General features: G+C 37.1%; 1 protein-coding gene across 1 annotated transcript; it reads left to right on the plus strand.

The window, feature by feature from the left end:
* The first annotated feature begins 904 nt into the window (after positions 1-904).
* Positions 905-18,610, plus strand: LOC128862554 (prostatic acid phosphatase-like). The gene is made up of 7 exons (XM_054101253.1): positions 905-1,699; positions 12,245-12,343; positions 12,450-12,533; positions 12,606-12,764; positions 12,829-13,014; positions 17,896-18,237; positions 18,305-18,610. Exons 1-7 carry the CDS (start codon positions 1,508-1,510, stop codon positions 18,509-18,511), a joined length of 1,269 nt encoding a protein of 422 aa, XP_053957228.1. The 5' UTR covers positions 905-1,507; the 3' UTR covers positions 18,512-18,610.
* The last annotated feature ends 486 nt before the right edge of the window (positions 18,611-19,096 follow it).

A 19,096-nucleotide genomic window follows, 5' to 3' on the forward strand; every position in this document is an offset into this window, starting at 1 on the left:
AAGTTACCTTTTAAAGAAGTAGTGGTTATTTGAAAGCTTGAAATTTTATATATGAACTATATATATATTACATATATATTATATACCCGCAAACATATGTATGTATAATAGGCCGGGTCGATTTGTGGGGAGGCAAAAAAATCGCCCATTGCTCTGTGAAAATCATATTCTAGGGATCAAAATAAGAAACTTTGCCGAAGGAACCATACCTCTAAAACGAATTCTGATGTCCCCCAATTTGGGTCGAGCTTTTTAGTTTCTTTTCTCATGTAAAGGCCAAAAATGGTGATATTTCGAAATGATTGTATGGGGAACCCCCAGGGGAGTTCCAGGGGGTGTGCCACTGGCATGGGTGGATCGGCCGTCCAAAGTTAGTGGGGGTCGGTCAGACATTTGGACTCGATTGGAGCACTCTAAATGGGTCAAAGTGGGATTTTTCGTTCGACCCAAATTAGGGGACATCAGAATTCGTTTTAGAGGTATTGTTCCTTCGGCAAAGTTTCTTATTTTGATCCCTAGAATACGATTTTCACAGAGCAATGAGCGTTTTTGAATCGACCCGCCCTATTGTATACCCATTAAGTACATATTTATATAGCATTAAAATACCTGTGTATGCACATAATTATTAAATTATCCAAGATTCCATGAAAACTCTTTGTTGTTTGACAGTCTGATATTTTGAATTACTAGTACCGATTACATACATAAAAACAAGCTCATACATACATATGCACATGAATACAAATACCTCTTGTTATATCTACTAATGGTTGATTTTATCCAAGTACTCGTAAAAAGAGCGTGAGGTAAACAAGCAAAATTCTAGAGAGTTGAGAGTAACTGCTATGCTGTTTGCTGCTGGCTGATAACTGCAACCGCCAGCTGTTGGCTAGCATGGCATTCCGTCTATCGTAAGTTTGGCTGTTAGTTGGAGGTTAGCTGGTTGAAAGAATTCAATAATACAACTATTCAACAATTCTTCAATTTTATTCAAAATGTGTTTTTCGAAGTATTCATTAATTTCCCTTCCGGACAAACCGCAGCCGAGCGACGGAAGTTCATTTCAAATTCTGAACGATTGCTGCACGCCTCAAATCTGAGATATAATCCCATGTTCAATCAGTCACTTGATTTAGAGTTAAGAGTGAATCCAAGCCGTGCACTGTAGCCCCGGTGCGCATTCAATTTTGTCAGTACTGTGCAATATATATGTATATCTGTGTGCCTTATGCACTTCGCTGTGCTGCTTGTACAATAAAAATATTCATTTAATCGCTTGATTTAATTGTGAACTGTGGTCCAGTTAAAGCACATTTTTCCTAAATTGAACAAAAATAAAGAAACAGAACACTGGCTGTAAGTGTCTAAATTTAATTGGAAGTTTTTTGTGTCTTGTGTGATTATAAAATATATTTCTTCCGGCTAACGACCGGTTTATTAAGAGCCATTTTTAAATAAAACTTTTGTTTGTGAGTGTTGATTTTTATATATAAAATATCCGAAAATGTTTCTTCAAAAAATTACGCGCAAACATTTGCTGATTATGGCCAGTCTCTGTGTAGTAGTAGCCGTGATCATCATTTGCATTTACACTACAACAGGGGCAGGTGGGCAGGCCGCCAAATTAACGAATGAAGATGATTGCCCTAATGTGTCGGTGGACAACAAGAACTCCACTCTCAAACTGCTACATATCGTAAGTATAAGTTAGTTAACTAAGGTATTGATCATGTGAGTTAACCAATGAATGTGAGTAAATAAACAAATTTTTGCGAAAGACGAATCAAAAATTAGCTTGAAATTTATTCAATCTGTGTTTCACTAAATCGCATATTAATTGGCAAACTGTAACTCTGCGCGTCTACTAATAATACCAGAATCACTTATAAGTCCACGTTTAGGTGGCACTCTTAATTGCATTAGATAACTCACAAACAAAATGCAGGCGGACCTTTGGGGCAGACTTAGTAGTTGTAAAGGAGTTAAGTGTATAAAATATAAGGAATAAATGTAATGAAATTCCTTAAAAACTTGAAAAAAATAAGCTACGATACCTGTTTTTTCTAGTCAGAGTACGCAAACCTTTTGCGAACTCTTTCTTGTCAGCTCATGATTCTCAAAATGCTTAAAGCGAAGTGGTAACTTGAGTAGTGGGTACAGGAAAAAGTCACACTCTCTCCTATCAGGTGAATACGGAAGGTTCTTTTTGGGCACACAATCGCTAACAAGTTAAGATGTGCGAGCCGGTGCATTGTCGTGGTGTAGATGTCATTGGGCGACAACTCCGACTTCTATGTGATGCCTTTCTCCCTCCAACGCTATAGTACGCTCACATATGCGACAAACCTTCAACAAAAGCTAGATCTTTAGTCGACTATGTTTATTTTTTTGGGGGTTTTCACTCATCTGAAAAGCACCATTTTCATGATTTTTAATCCATTTATCCGATAAAGTTTAGGCTCAAAGGAAGAATTTTTTAGTGACAACAATGTGTTGGACAAACTTCAGCTCTCCAGCGCAGCATTTCAAGTGTTCGCCTAATCCCCTTAGAGAGCCACCAAATTGGGTGCTATATCTCAGAGCTGAGCGCCAGTTTCCTCACTTTTTCGGTGTTTTTGTCATTGACAGAGGTGGTTGGATCAACGAGGCAAACACCAAACGAAGGACGATCCGCTTTAAACTCTTTGTACCACCCGTATGTTGCTACATAAAGCATCTTAAGCTGATGGTATTTTCTGAGAAACACAAAAGAGTAGCCACAAAGCTTATGCAAAATATGTGCATCGGCTTTCCGTATGCCGGTTTCTGGAACTTTTATTATGCCAGATATTTAGTTATGATTACTCAATAATAATATCTAGAAAATTTTAAGGTAAGCATGTGGTTAGTATGAGAAATATTAGGGATAAAAGTTAGAGGACAGTAGATCACACTTTTACTCCAATCATCAAATTGTCTAACTTTATATCTTTCTTAAGCACAATTATCGGCTATGCTTTGCTGCGCCACGTGCTTCCCTCATTGTATCGTAATATTATAAGGGTGTTTTTTTTAGAGGTTAGGTTTTCAAGTTGGCACTACTTTTTTCGTAAATGGTCTTTTTGACAGCTGTCACTTGATTTATGCTCAGTTTGCTTTGCCATTTCATAATGAATAGACGTACACCTGAACAACGTTTGCAAATCGTGCAAATTTATTACGAAAATAATGGTTCGGTTCGCGCGACGCATCGCGCGCTGCGTCCAATATTCGGTCGACATAATTGTCCATCAGAGTCACTAATTCGATTAACCATGGATCGGTTTCGCACCACGTTTCACTAGAGCAAGATAATACGCATCCTCAGAGACGTCGTACAGTGCACACCGAAGACGCTATTGCTGCTGTGGAGCAGAGTATCGAAGAAGACCCGAATGAGTCCATCCGCCATTGCGCGCAGCAATTGGAGATGTGCCCATCCACTTTATGGAAGATTTTGCGGAAGGATCTTGGTTTGCGGGCTTACAAAATCCAACTCGTGCAAGAATTGAAGCCGAACGACCATCAAGCGCGTCGCACGTTCGGTGAATGGGCCCAAAACGAGATGGCCACCGATCCCGATTTTCACAAGAAAATTTTGTTCAGCGATGAAGCTCACTTTTGGTTGAATGGGTATGTCAATAAGCAAAATTGTCGCATTTGGAGTGAACATAATCCACAAGCCATTGCTGAGACCCCGTTACATCCTCAAAAAGTCACTGTTTGGTGTGCTCTATGGGCAGAGGGAATCATTGGTCCATATTTCTTTAAAAATGAAGCCGGCCATAATGTTACAGTCAATGGAGAGCGCTATAGAGCCATGATTAATGACTTTTTCGTGCCTGAATTGGACGATGTTGATGTGGATGACCTTTGGTTCCAACAAGACGGCGCTACATGCCATACAGCCAACGCAACAATCGATTTATTGAAGGAAACTTTTGGTGAGCGCATTATCTCGCGCCGTGGACCTGTGGCGTGGCCTCCAAGATCGTGCGATATAACACCGCTGGACTATTTCTTGTGGGGCTATGTGAAGTCGCTTGTCTACGCAGATAAGCCCAAGACGATTGACGTCTTGGAAGAGAATATTCGGCGCGTTATTGCTGACATACGGCCCCAATTGCTGCAAAAAGTGGTCGAAAATTGGGCCTCTCGGCTGGAATTTATTCGAGCCAGCCGCGGCGGCCACTTGCCCGAAATCATTTTTAAAACATAATGGCAAACCCTTGTTTTTATAATAAAGCTAAATTCTTGGCCATAACATTAAATTATATACGTTTTATTTCATCTTGAAAACCTAACCTCTAAAAAAAACTTGGTTTCAATAAAGTTTTGGTTAAATGTAATGTCAGCTTTTCTTTAGTCTTAAGGAGGGAGATGAATATGCGAGTTAGAGTAAATTTTTTTCATTTGAACAACTCGCTTTTAATTTCGAGCATATTTTAATTGCTGACTGCATTCATTAATTCAATTTTTTCCTTCGCCAGTTTTGTACGTTTATTAAGTAGATATTTAAAAACAAGTTGTGACCAAGCTGTTCATATAAATTATGGTATACTTGTATACTTGTATACTCGTACATATATAGTACACTGTATGGTTCATATATGAGTCAATGTCACATGAAAATGAAAAAACTCAAATTAAATATTTTTCTTTAGTCAATCAAAAAAGTCTATTACATTATTAAATTACAAATTACTAAATTGCGGTATTAAGAAACGAAAACAAGATCAGTATTTTTACAAAATAATAGAAAAATTATCAGTTAACACTTTAACATACAAATTTTACGAAATTTTGTAAAGGTTCCCGCAAAAAAACGCGCCTGTTTTAAAATAAAAATCGTAAAAATTTAGATTTTTTTGGGTTTCACTATTTTTATTCAAAATACAACTCTCAACAATTATATGTGAAAAATTGAATCATTTAAATGTCCACCATTAGCAAGTCTACAGGTAAAATCCGCGAACAGTCGATTCAGCCTATGTAATTGTTGAGAACGTCGAGATATCGAGATACATGTGTTGAAGGTTGTTCAGCAACACTTTGCGCTACAGCAGCAACATTCTCAAGAGAACGTCCAGTTTTTGGTCTACCAGTACTTTTTCTATTATTGACCGAACCAGTTTCTTCAAATTTGTTCACCAACCTTTCAATTGTCGACTCGTTCGGACGATTATATCCACCAAAAAATCACGAATTTAGCGATATGTTCTTTCTAGTGATCGATCATTTTCATAATAAATTTCTATAATTTTAATGCCTTGTTCTATCGAGTAAAATCTTATATCTGTCGACTTGGCAATGTCACAGATGATATAAAAAAGGTACCGTCTAGGAATTACTCATTATTGATATCTGGGCATCACTTTTGAAAGACACTTTATTCTTTCGCAGCTTTATGCGGTACATTTAGATACATACAATATATGTACGTGCTGATGAAACACAGTTAGCAAGCTGGTCTTACCTTGAAAGTCAAACAATTTCAATTTCTGTGATGACCGGTTCATGGCTTAAAATTCTTGCTTGCTGATCCATTTTCGTGATTTTCGCCGTGTACTTAGGGTCGATTGTTGATATAAGGATGGGTTTGAAAGATCTCGTCACTCTGCCCAATAACATGATCACCCACTGGATTGAAGCCGGTTTATTTTTGGGTTCATCGGATTACAAACAAATCTCGATTTGATTAAAAATAATAAAAATAAAAAATTTTAACTTACCGAATTCCAATTGCAAGTAGTCCAAAAATAGCAATTTTTGTTTTAAAGTCAAGCTACTTTTATTACAAAATATTTTTTAATGCTCTTTCAACTGCCCATTTACCAACTGGAATTGGTACGAAAACAGTTGTTTCTACAGTGCTTTTAAGCTTATGAGTAACGAATAGTCGCTCAAGCCTTATCGCTTCCAACGGGGTATCCCTTCTTGATATATCCTTTTTTGAGGTGGGTTTGCAGGTTTCAGGTTTAAATCTGAATTGTATAAGTATATATGTATAGTATATATGTATTTGATTTATTTATTTGCTTGAAATAAAATTACAGGAATAAGGCAATTAACCATTGTCTATATATATATAAATATATATATACGAGTATATAATTGGCGCGTACACCTTTTTTGGATGTTTGGCGGAGCTCCTCCTCCTATTTGTGGTGTGAATCTTAATGTTGTTCCACAAATGGAGGGACCTACAGTTTCAAGCGGACTCCGAACGGCAGATATTTTTTTAGGAGCTTTTTTATAGCGAAAATACTCTCAGAGATTTGCAATTGCTTGCCGAGGGGCGACCGCTATTAGAAAAAACTTTTTCTTAATTTTGGTGTTTCACCGAGAGTTGAACCAACGATCTGTCTGAATCCCGAATGGTACTCAAGAGTGGCTGCTATTGAAAAAAAAAAAAAATTTAATCTTCTGATGTTTAATGGCCACAATGGGTTTTGATCACCGGCCAATCAAACAGGCAGTAACAATTTAATGATATTGGGTTTCTTAATTGAAATTTTATTTCGAGTCGTACGAAACTCTTTCAGCACATTTCTATTTCTCGGATACAAAGTGTACTTGTAAAGTGGCAGGTACCTTTTTTTGCCTTGGTAATGCATTCACCCCCATGAAAACCTCATAAAAGCCATCTGCCGTTCGGAGCAGTTTAAAACTGTAGGCCCCTCCAAATGTGGAAAACCATCAAGGGCATTCGTTATATGGATTAGAAGGAGCAGCTCGGCAACAAAGGATATACACGTTTTGGTATAGTTGGCCAGCTCATTCGAGGTTTAAAGTAATCGGTTTTCCTTTCCTGAATAGACTTCTACTTGGAGCATATACCCCCTTTTATCCGTTACTTTGAATACCTTCATATCATATTAATAAGGTTTATCTGATATGTATTATCGGAAATAGAGCCTTCCATGAATAGAAAATATAGACTCGACTATTAAAATACCTTCTGTTGTTTCTGAAACTTGTATTCATTTCTTCATAATGGAAGGACAAAATTATTTTTATAAAATTATTCGCCATATTAATAACTTCTGTGTTTTGATTGTTTTACAACTCCCAAAAATCTAAATTAATCAACAAAAAATTATATGTATTGCATTCCGGTAAGCTCGTCTAAAATTATCAACCTGCTAATTTACCATGAATTACTAAAATACTTTTCCTAATTCATAACCTAAGTTAGGAGAATCAAAAGTTGTCCTTAGATTTTTTTTCTGCATTCACTCTCTTACAACATATTGCCTTTGCCATTTGGGCCCATAAGAAGGTGTTGAGCGAAACAAGATCTTCTGTTTTGAGCTGAAAGTTTCCTTTCTTGATGTAACTCATTTCTTCATACTCAGCCCTTGTATTTGAATAATTGCTTATATAGTTCCAAATGTATTCATATGATAATTGCTTAAATAAAAGCCGTAGGGCAATAAATTAGTAAAGTGAAGATAATGAATATTATCACGGTGAGAAAATCACAGCCACTTTACTTATCAATGAAATGTCTGTGCTTAAAAGAAGGCAGGCATTATAAAAATATGTGCATGTATGTACATACGAGTATAGTAATTAGTATTAACAAAATATACTTAAGGATCGCCATATCAATTCATAATTTTTGAAATCAGAATACAGTGTTACTATAGGCATACATTTTGTCAAAAGGGTACAAAAGGCAGGTTTATAAACTTGAATTTTTTTATTTTTTTTGTTTCCAATGTATTCTTGTGTACCGAGCTCGACTAAAATAAGTTTATGCAACTGAAAGATTTGACGATATTTGAATGCAAGTGCCTTATTCGAGACTGGATAAGTTTTTATAATGGTAAGTATTGGTGCATAAATTCTTTGGAGTAAAGAGTTTTCAATTATTTGCACGATTCTGTAGACAGACCCGTTTTCATTAAATTGAAATTCAAGTTCTGAAATTTAAATACTACTACGTTTTTACGGCTTAGAAAAATTAAATTTATGTGAAAATATTTTTGACTTCGAATTTATTTGAATTAAAAAACAAAACCAAAACAAACAATGGAATTGAGGTGAGACTTATTGGTTTGCAAAATTCAAAAACGCCAAATTTGTCTCTCAGCGATTCTACGTTATTATATTTTTATCATGACAACTACTTCAGTTCTCGGCTGAAGTGTTATTTTGACTTTTGAAAAAGAGAAAAAATTCAACCAAAACCATATCAAATAAATACAGAGAGATTAAGTTTTTGCACAAATGTTGCAATGATGATGAAATTTTAAAACGGCGCATACTCGTAGTGAAAGAATCAGTAACTATTTATTTCCACAAATCTGGCCTTTTTCATGGATATGCTCTCTCTTGGATCCTAATCCAATATATCCAATATACAGTAGAAGCCCGATAAGTGCAATACCGATAACTGCAATTTCGCGGAAAGTACAATTCGATTTTGAGTCCATAGAAAACTCGAAAAGAGCAATAAAAAATTGCAATTTTCGGGCGCAAAAGAATTCTTGTTCGAAGAAATTTTTTACTTAATACGGCAATGTATTTGCGTTCATCACGCGCGAAGACACAGCTTTATAGCTATGCACAGTTATGGTTCTCGGAATTATTGCGACCAAAAACACTGTTCTCACGCTTTGTGATTTTTGATTTTTACAAATAACTGTAAAATTGTAGCGCTGATATCATAAAATATGGCATCGAATCGTTTGTGACATTCAACACGCGTTAGTTTCAAGCTGGTTCTTGGTAAAACAATCGTTCGGAGTTTGAATCATTTTTTTTTGCTTTCATCAAATAAAATCATGGGAAAAGTGAAAAAGAATATACATTTTCTTACATTGAAAGAAAGAGATGAGATTCTCCAAAAAATTGAAAAAGGCGTTAAACAACGAGATCTTGCATTCGAATACAAAGTTGATTGCGCAACGATTTGCCGAATAAAAAAACAATCCCGTTCATTAAAAGAAAATGCATACAATTCATTTTCACTTGGAAATAAACGGAAAACTTTGCGGTTTGGCAATCATCCAGAGCTCGAGAAGCGTTTGTACCAGTTTTTGATGAATCAGCGGCGACGAAATGCTCCTGTTTCTAGCTTGATATTAAAAAGCAAAGCATTAAAAATATTTGATGAAATAAAAAAGGATGGAGAACAATTCAATGCAAGTGATGGATGGTTTTCGCGATTCAAGAAACGCTTCGGACTTCGCTATTTGACTGTGACTGGTGAATCATTATCTTGTGATCCAGAAGCCATTGAGCCATTTAAGGAAAAATTGACGGCGAAAATCGCTGAAAAGGGATATGTAACATCACAAATACATAATGCTGATGAATTGGGGCTCTTTTGGAAACTTTTGCCAAATAAAACCTACGTTTCGAAAGATGAAAAGAGTCCTCCAGGCAACAAAGTTTCCAAAGATCGAATCAGTGTTCTTTTGTGTGCAAATGGTGATGGCAGCCACAAAATAAAACCATTAACGATCGGCAAATCTATGAATCCGCGTTGCTTTAAAAATTTTCGTCTACCGGTGAATTATGCTAGCAACAAGACTGCTTGGATGACGCGGGATATTTTCAAAAAGTGGTGCTTTGATAATTTTGTCGAAGAAGTGAAAAAATTCGCCAAAGAAAATGATGTTCCACCCAAAGCATTACTCTTGCTGGATCAAGCCCCATCTCATCCGCCCGAGGAAGAATTAGTTTGTGGTGTGATCGAAGTGATGTATTTTCCGGCCAATTGCACAGCGATTTTACAGCCAATGGATCAAGGTGTTATTAACTTGACAAAAATTCAATACAAAACATTGCTAATGGAAACCATAATTAGTGAAAAAGATTCTTTATTACATGAACTATTGAAGAAAATTGATTTGAAAACCGCCGTGATCATGTTGAGCCAAGCATGGGGGAAATTGCTCCCTGAAACGATCGCTAAATGCTGGAAAAGCGTATTGGGTACAAGCCCAACAGTTGACGCGATTATTGAATCTAATCCAGACGATATGCCATTGGATATCGAAATTGACGACCCCCTTCTTGTTGGAGGATTACAACGGTTAAATGAGATGGTCGAAAACTATGTGGGTGAAGCAGACACAGATGAAATCCGCAATTGGGTTTGGAATTAGGAATAGATGAAGGTGATAGTGAAGCCAATGAACCCGAAGATACTACTCAAGAAGAAACAACCGAAAAGTCCAGCATGAATCAATTTTTGGCTGTGTCAATACAATCCGATCAAAAGCACTTGAAAAGTGTTACGAGAAAACGCAATCGAAAATAACAAAGTTTTTCCAAAAAAAATAATTGAATTTTGGGGCACACACTCATATGTCCTTCCGCATTGATCTCTTTGTATTAATTTCAATAAATATGTGTTCATTTTTCTTGAATATCGACCTTTTGAGCTCATTAATTGCATTGAATAGAGTTAAAATATTTTTCCCTAGGTATTCCTCGATCCACAGGAGAAATTCGCAAAAGTGCAATTTTTCGCTAAGTGCAATCATTGCTGAAATTTTCCAATTGTACTTATCGGGCTTCTACTGTATATATATAATATACTTACGTACACATATGCATATAAAGGGTTTTTCAATAAGGGCGGGTAGAGTTTGCTGTGTGGCACGTAGCGCCGTCCTGCTGGAACCACATGTCGTCTAGGTCCATATGGTTCAATATGGGCCATAAGAAATTGGAAGGGCCCCTACGTCTACCGAAAAATGGGTGCAATGCGCGCAACGTTTGCGTTAATGAACACTCATTTTGATAATACAGTTTTATCATTTGAACGTGCTGTTCAGTCGTGTAACTTGTCATGATGATTTGGCATAAGCAACTGAATAATAAACAAAAGATTTGACAAATGTCACCAAAACAAAATGGCTGCCACAGGGCGCCAAAATCGACCCGCGCCAATTGAAAAACGTTTGCGTTAATGAACACTCATTTTGATAATCAAGTTTTATCATTTGAACGTGCTGTCCAATCGTATAACTTGTCATGATGATTTGGCATAAACAACTGAATAATAAACAAAAGATTTGACAGATGTCACCAAGACAAAATGGCTGCCACAGGGCGCCAAAATCGACCCGCGTCAATTGAAAACCCCTTTATAATTGGCACGTAAGCCTCTGCTAAATATTTGGTCGAGCTCCTCTTCAATTTCGTGGCGTAGGTTTTGATAATTTTAGACAAATTGAGGGACCTACAGTTTTAAGTCAATTCGAAACGTCAGTTGGTTTTTCTATGAAGAGATTTTTCATAGCAGAAATACACTCGGAGGCTTACCATTGCCTGCTGAGGGGTGATCATTTTTGGAAAAACATCAAAACAAGCACAAACTGGAGGAGGAGCTCGACCAACCACCAAGTAAATGGGGTACGCACCAATTATGTACATTATTATATGTAATATATGATGAGAGGAGTATCACCGCAAAATATAACTTTGTTCTTGGAATGTTTCTGAAAAGGCATTGAGCATGAAATATCTTCATAGCATGTTAATATTTCTTTTATTCGCAAAACTTCGTACAGTTAAATTAAACAACACTTAACGATACCAGCATCGTCTGCTAAATTATACTGTCACTGCTTCATTTATCAAAACAAAAACCTAAAAAATATGCAAATACAACGCGCAGTAGAAAAACAAACTGTAATTGGAGCGATTTCTTCATTGCCTGCAATGTAAGTACGCTTGCAAATGAAAAATAAATACAATAAAGGTTATAAAATATATTAAATATTTTATTTTACTGAATTTCGCGATTTTTCCATTTATCTGTAATATTGTCTGTATACTAGAACTCTTAAAGAAAAAATTATGGGTTCAATTTTGGCTGCATTTGGGCACGACAACACTTATCATATCGCCCGGACAATATTTATTATTTACCGTTAGACATTTTTGCTTTCAATTTCTGCAATGCCTTCAAACGGGGTTCTCAAATTATTATTTCTTGGTGCTTTTTTGACAGAATGTATAATTAACAAGTTCATTAAAATGAACCAGATTGAAATTCCGGAAATTTTTTTGTTCCCTAGAATCTTATTTACGTACATACATATGAACGTGCGTCATCTAATAACTTTAAACAATTTATTCACACAATTTTTTATAAATATTTTCTACCTTTTTATTATATATTCTAATTAAGTAATGAAGCTTACACGCAAGAATTATACTTATTTGTTCACAATATAAATATTATCTAATACATCAGGTGTTGCGTCATGGGGCTCGCACTCCGGTGAATACCTATCCAAATGATCCATATGCAAATGATGCATTCGAACCAACTGGCTGGGGTCATGTAACTAATGTGAGTAATGCGTACACTATATTTCTATGCATACATATGTAATTTAAGTCACATAAAAGCATGTTTATATAATATAATATATTAATTGACTTTTTTTTATAATTAGAAAGGAAAGCTCGAACTATTTGACATTGGGCTATGGCTGAATAGACGTTATGGCAAATTTATGGAGCCGCACTACTCCCCAAGCGTAAGTTTATTACCAGATCTTATTTAAATTTAATTTAAATATTCATACAAAATATTTTTAATACATTTTAAGGGCGTACATGCTCAAGCAACAGGCTCACCTCGCGCCATGATGTCCCTATCCACTGTTCTTGCTAGCTTTTTCGCACCACACGACACCCCTATGGAATGGAACACTGAATACAATTGGCAACCAATACCAATTTTTTCAGAACCATTGGAACAAGACTCTGTAAAAATCGTTTATATTGATATTATTTTATTTTATTTTTAATATTTTTTTTTTTTTTTTTCAGTTGCTTATTGTTCGAACACCCTGTCCGCGTTATTTTGAGGCATATGCCGAAGTAATGCAGTTGCCGGAGGTGAGAGCAGATTTGGCGCGGTATGAATCGCTCTTCAAAAACTTAACTGAACTCACGGGAAAGCCCATTAACAGCGCTGAGGAAGTTGGTTCACTTTACATAACCTTATTAGCGGAGGTAATAATTATAATAGTATTTGCCAAGAATTTAAAACTATGGGCAAACAATTGATGAACATGAAAAATAATTCCCGGCACATTATGGTGGTCTTATTTCACATGAAACACTATCATATCATAAAATATTTGATTAAACTGAATAAAAACGGAATAATAAAAAATAAAATTTATCTGAAATTAAACTAAATTAAATACATTAATAAAAGTAAGCTAAAATAATAATAAAATAAACAGGAATAAATAATTTAAGCAGAAAGTGATCCAATTTCACACGATAATAAAATAACATAATAAAAAATTAGATCAAACTAAATAAAAACGGAAAAATAAAAAATAATATATATCTAAACAAAATAGGCTAATAAATAAAGCAAAATACTGAAAAATTAAATTAAATTAAACTAAAATCAAGCTAAAATAATAATATAGTTTATATAATTAACTGAAATAAATATAAATGAAATAAAATAAATTAATTCAAGCGAGAAGTGTTCAATAATCTATTCGCATATGCAACAAGTTACGCTTTTAGCTTATCATTCATCATCATTGCCTAGCAAATCTCTGCACCACCCAATGTCTTTTGAAATGGTAAATAGAGGCGAACTTATCCCAAAACTCAGATAATACTTCCGCGCTCCTCGTATTCTCGGCCCACCACTCTCCCTATACAAAACAAATTTAATTAATATTATAATTCAAATAATTTTTCCCCCGCTTTAACTGGCTCCTGTATAATAATATTCGTAGTAATATACAAGTATATATTAACATACCCTTAATAGGCCTCTCATCCCTAGTTTTATGGGGTTTTCGAAGTTTCTAGGAAAAGGAAACAAGTCCGATATTTTACAACCTCATAAGTTTCTAACTTATGATCTATGAACTCTCGGTGTGATGCAAGCACGCTCTGATGTTTGGAACAGTGTTTAAAACACTGCAATCTAGGATTAATTGCCTACTTTTATGCAGCTCCATCCCTTAGCATTGGGGTATATAAGTATACCAGATATATGTTAAAGCAGTAAATAGTGGATTTCCACTAGTAAGGCTTTATAATTCCATGTGCCCCCTTTCTTCTTCTTAAAAATTAGAACTTGGTTCTTCTGAATCCATACGTCTTAGATAGTTTTCTACTACTTCTATTTTATCACAAATCTTAACCCTCACTGATAAAAATTATGAAATCTTCACACTAATATAGTGTTTAATTCTTCATAAAAAGTGAACATTTTTCATATAAAATTGATTACATGAGAAACCATGAGAAAATATATAATTTATTCAGAAAATCAAAAATGTAGAACTTAATTTTATTTCATCTTGATGGAGTGTTGTTTTATGTGTTGAAAAGGCATCTATTTATTACAAAAATTTTGTGTCTAGTGCAGTTTCCTCTATGGAGATATCCATATTAAACTTTTCTACCTCTTCTAGGCTATGTCCGCCATCTAATTTGTTTCCCAATGCTGTGAATTTACAAGGTGAACAAAACACCATAACTTTTTTGTGTGAAATTAGTTTTTATTGATTTCAAAGACAAAATTGTTCAAAGATGATTACAATTTTAACATATATTCACTTTAGCTCGATATGACCACCTTTTGCCTTGACTATAGCCGTCAAACGGTCAAAAAATGAGTTGCATGCTGCACGAATGTGATCTTGAGGTACTTTGGCCCATTCTCGTATAATCGCTTTTTTCAGCGCATCCATACTGGCATATTTTTTAGTCCTCAACTTGCTCTCCAAAATGGGCCAGATGGAATAGTCCGTTTTCATCTGGCGAATTCGAAAGCCATTGTGTGGACGAAACGAAGTGTGGAACATGATTTTTTAACCATTCTTGGTTCACTCGAGCTTTATGAGACGGTACCGAGTCCTGTTGGAACGTCCATGGTCTACGACCGAAATGTTTGCGTGTCCACGGCTCTAAAGCAGCTTCTAAAACATTTTCCCGATAATAAGTAGCATTCGCTTTGACATCTTCTTCTTCTTAATTGGCGCGATAACCGCTTACGCGATTTTGGCCGAGCTTAACAAAGCGCGCCAGTCGTTTCTTTCTCGTGCTAACCGACGCCAATTGGACACACCAAGTGAAGCCAAGTCCCTCTCCACCTGATCTTTCCAACGCAGAGGAGGCCTTCCTCTTCCTCTGCTACCACCAGCTCGTACCGCATCGAATACTTTCAAAGCCGGAGCGTTTGTATCCATTCGGACGACATGACCCAGCCAACGAAGCCGCTGGATCTTTATTCGCTGCGCTATGTCTATGTCGCCGTAAAGCTCATACAGCTCATCGTTACATCGCCTGCGATATTCGCCGTTGCCAACGTGGAAAGGTCCAAAAATCTTACGCAGAATCTTTCTCTCGAACACTCCAAGCGTCGCTTCATCGGATGTTGTCATCGTCCACGCTTCTGCGCCATACGTTAGGACGGGCATGATGAGAGTCTTGTAGAGTGTTAGTTTTGTTCGTCGAGAGAGGACTTTACTGCTCAGTTGCCTACTTAGTCCAAAGTAGCACTTGTTAGCAAGATAGATTCTACGTTGGATTTCAAGGCTGACATTGTTATCGGTGTTAATGCTGGTTCCTAAATAAACGAAGTCTTTTACACCGTCGAAATTATAACTGTCAACAGTGACATGGGTGCCGATACGCGAATGCGCCGACTGTTTGTTTCGTTTTGTCCTCGTTCACCACCAAACCCATTCGCTTTGCCTCTTTATCCAGTTTGGAGAAGGCAGAACTAACAGCGCGGTTGTTAAGGCCGATGATATCAATATCATCGGCATACGCCAACAATTGTACGCTCTTATAAAATATTGTGCCTGAGTTATTAAGTTCTGCGGCTCGTACGATGCTCTCCAACATCAGGTTAAAGAAGTCACACGACAGCGAGTCACCCTGTTTGAAACCTCGTTTGGTATCAAACGGCTCGGAGAGGTCCTTCCCAATTCTGACGGCGCTGCTGGTGTTGAGCAACGTCATCTTACATAGCCGTATTAGTTTTGCGGGGATACCAAATTCAGACATCGCGGCATACAGGTAACTCCTTTCCGTACTGTCGAATGCAGCTTTGAACTCGACGAAAAGATGGTGTGTGTCGATTCTCCTTTCATGGGTCTTTTCCAAGATTTGGCGTATTGTGAATATTTGGTCGATGGTAGACTTCCAGGTCTGAAGCCACACTGATAAGGTCCAATCAGTTGGTTGACGGTGGGCTTCAGCCTTTCACACAATACGCTCGCTAGAACCTTACAGGCGATATTTAGAAGACTAATCCCGCGGTAATTGGCACAAATTGCAGGATCGCCCTTCTTATGGATTGGGCAGAGCACACTTAAATTCCAATCGGCAGGCATGCTTTCATCCGACCATATTTTGCATAGGAGCTGATGCATGCACCTTAGCAGCTCCTCGCCGCCTTGTTTGAATAGCTCAGCCGGCAGTCCGTCGGCGCCCGCGGCTTTGTTGTTCTTTAGCCGTGATATTGCTATTCTCACCTCGTCATGGTCGGGTAACGGAACGATAATTCCGTCATCAACGATTGGGGTATCGGGATCTTCACATTCTCTATGACAGGCGCAGCTGTCACTGTTTAACAGGTTCGAGAAGTGTTCCCTCCATAATTTAAGATTGCTCTGTACGTCAGTCACCAGATCGCCGTCTTTGTTCTTACAGGAAAACGCCCCGGTCTTAAAACCTTCTGTAAGCCGCCGAACTTTCTGGTAGAATTTTCGGGCGTTGTTCCTATTGGCCAGAATCTCAAGCTCCTCGCACTCACGTATTTCGGCCTCTCGTTTCTTCTGTCGGATAATACGTCTCTCTTCCTTTTTCAGCTCTCTGTAGCGATCCCACATGGCTCGCCGGAATCCGATTTCTTCTTCGGCGGCGGTACGTAGGGAACGAGAAATATTGCTCCATTGCTCGCGCATGCCGGTGTGTTGGGCAGTGCTCTCCGAGAGCAGGAGTGAGAGTCGAGTGGCGAATCTTCTGGCTGTCTGTTGTGATTGCAGCTTTTCGATGTCGAACATTCTTTGCGTAGGTAGATGTACGCTTTGACATCAGGCTCGAGAAAAACGATTGGAGAGCGTCCATCAGCGGTCACTGCGGCCCGAACCATTACTTGCGATGGGAAATTGCTTCGAGTGGCCATACGTAGGCTCAAATTCTCGTATGAGCGTTCGGTAAAGAAAACACGATCGTTTTGAGTGTTTATGAAAACACAATATTAGGAAATTCGCCACTCTTTCGCACCGAACTTTTTTTGCTGGGTGAAAGATCGTGTGCTTTTTGGAACTTGTAAGCCTTGACCTTGAGCTCATTTTTCAATATGCGTCGAATGCTGTCTTGCGATATTTTCAATTCTTTTTCTTCCACTTCGACGTGGGTTTCGTTCAAGTCGAGCCTTCACTTTCCGAACCATTTCTGGCGTTATTGCGGTTTTCTTTCTTGGTCCACCTCCATAGCGTTTTGCAATGCATTGTAAAGTTTTATAGTGCGATAAATAAACATCGCACTATTACGTTTGAATTCCATCACAGAAAAAAAAAAATCAACAAAACTGAGACGCAAATGCTTTTGATGGCCTAGAAAACAATATATTGAACTGTCATTAGGACAATTTTGACGTTGATGTCATGAGCTGTTTTACAGATACAAGCAATGTGAAGTTGGTAACACTTCATATCGTTCACCCTGTATATAAAAAATAGATCCAACTAATTTCTATGCTCCAGCCGAAAGCCTATTCTGCTAACTCTGCATTTGTTTGAGTTTATTTACAATAATAATTCACTATAATAAAGTAAAATAAATAAAAAAAAATAAATTTCTATACTCACTAAATAATTTTTTTTGTTACTCACTAAAAAGAAAGAGTTCGGATACACACTTCCTTCGTGGACGCAACATTACTACCCGGAAAAGATGCAATATTTAGCTGAGCAATGTTATGTTTATAACAGTTATACAAAGGAAATGCAGAAGATAAAGGGTGGTCCTTTTTTAAAGAAGATGTTTGCAGAAATGTTGGAAAAACGGAGCGAAAAACTCAATCCCAGCGATCGTAAGCTTTTCATCTATGCTGGTCACGATTGGACGGTGGGTAGCATACTCTCGGCGTTGAATGTTTGGAAGCGCCAAATGCCACGCTTTGGAGTCATGACTATGTTTGAACTACATCAAAATCAACAAACTGGTGAATTCTATGTGGAGGTGTGTACATTTATGATTTAATAGCTTGGGCTATCTTTCTTCACTTATATACCGTATTTAATTTCAGATTTATTTACGAAACAATGAAAAGGGTTGCGCTGAATTGCTGGATGTGCCAAACTGTGGCACTAAATGTCCATTGGACAAACTAATTGCACTAAGCTCGGATGTCATACCAAATGAACCATATGAGGAGCGATGTAAGGCGAAAAATCCCGATTTTAAAGAGCCACCGCCGCGACCAGTGGAATCGAATTCTCAAAAGCAAAGATAAATTATTTTATGTAAAATATATTAGTATAACTTAAATGCAAAAAGTATTAGTATTTTTAAATTACTGTTGGTTGTTGTGTGATTTCGATTTATAAATAATAAACGCATTTTTAAATGAAGATTTAATGTGTATGATAGATTAATACGCAGAGATTCACCTCCATGGACTATATTTTTGGTTTACTGAGTAGCCAGAAGTCAGACGAACATCATGTGTCCAGGTACCAGTACTGTAGTATACAAGTAAAGGTTGATCAGATTCCAGGTACTTTTTCAAACAGGGTTCTTTGACGAATCCCACGTGACTACTGTCAAACTAGACACATACTTTTTTTAGTATTCATTGACATTTCATTACTTAAAGACTTACGCCTCAACAACGTTACAAATCGTACAATTGTGTTACGAAAACCGACGCTCTGTTAAAAGTGTTCATCGTCCAACTTAAGGTATTTAGCGATGAAGCCCATTTTTAGCTCAATGGCTATATATGTGCCGTATTCAAGCTGAAAAGCAACTCGAAGCCATTCAAGAACAGCCATTACAGCCATTGAATCATCGGCACATATTTCATCTAAGACGAGGT

This window comes from Anastrepha ludens, chromosome 4 (assembly GCF_028408465.1).
Source record: "Anastrepha ludens isolate Willacy chromosome 4, idAnaLude1.1, whole genome shotgun sequence".
NCBI classification, from domain to species: Eukaryota; Metazoa; Arthropoda; class Insecta; order Diptera; family Tephritidae; genus Anastrepha; species Anastrepha ludens.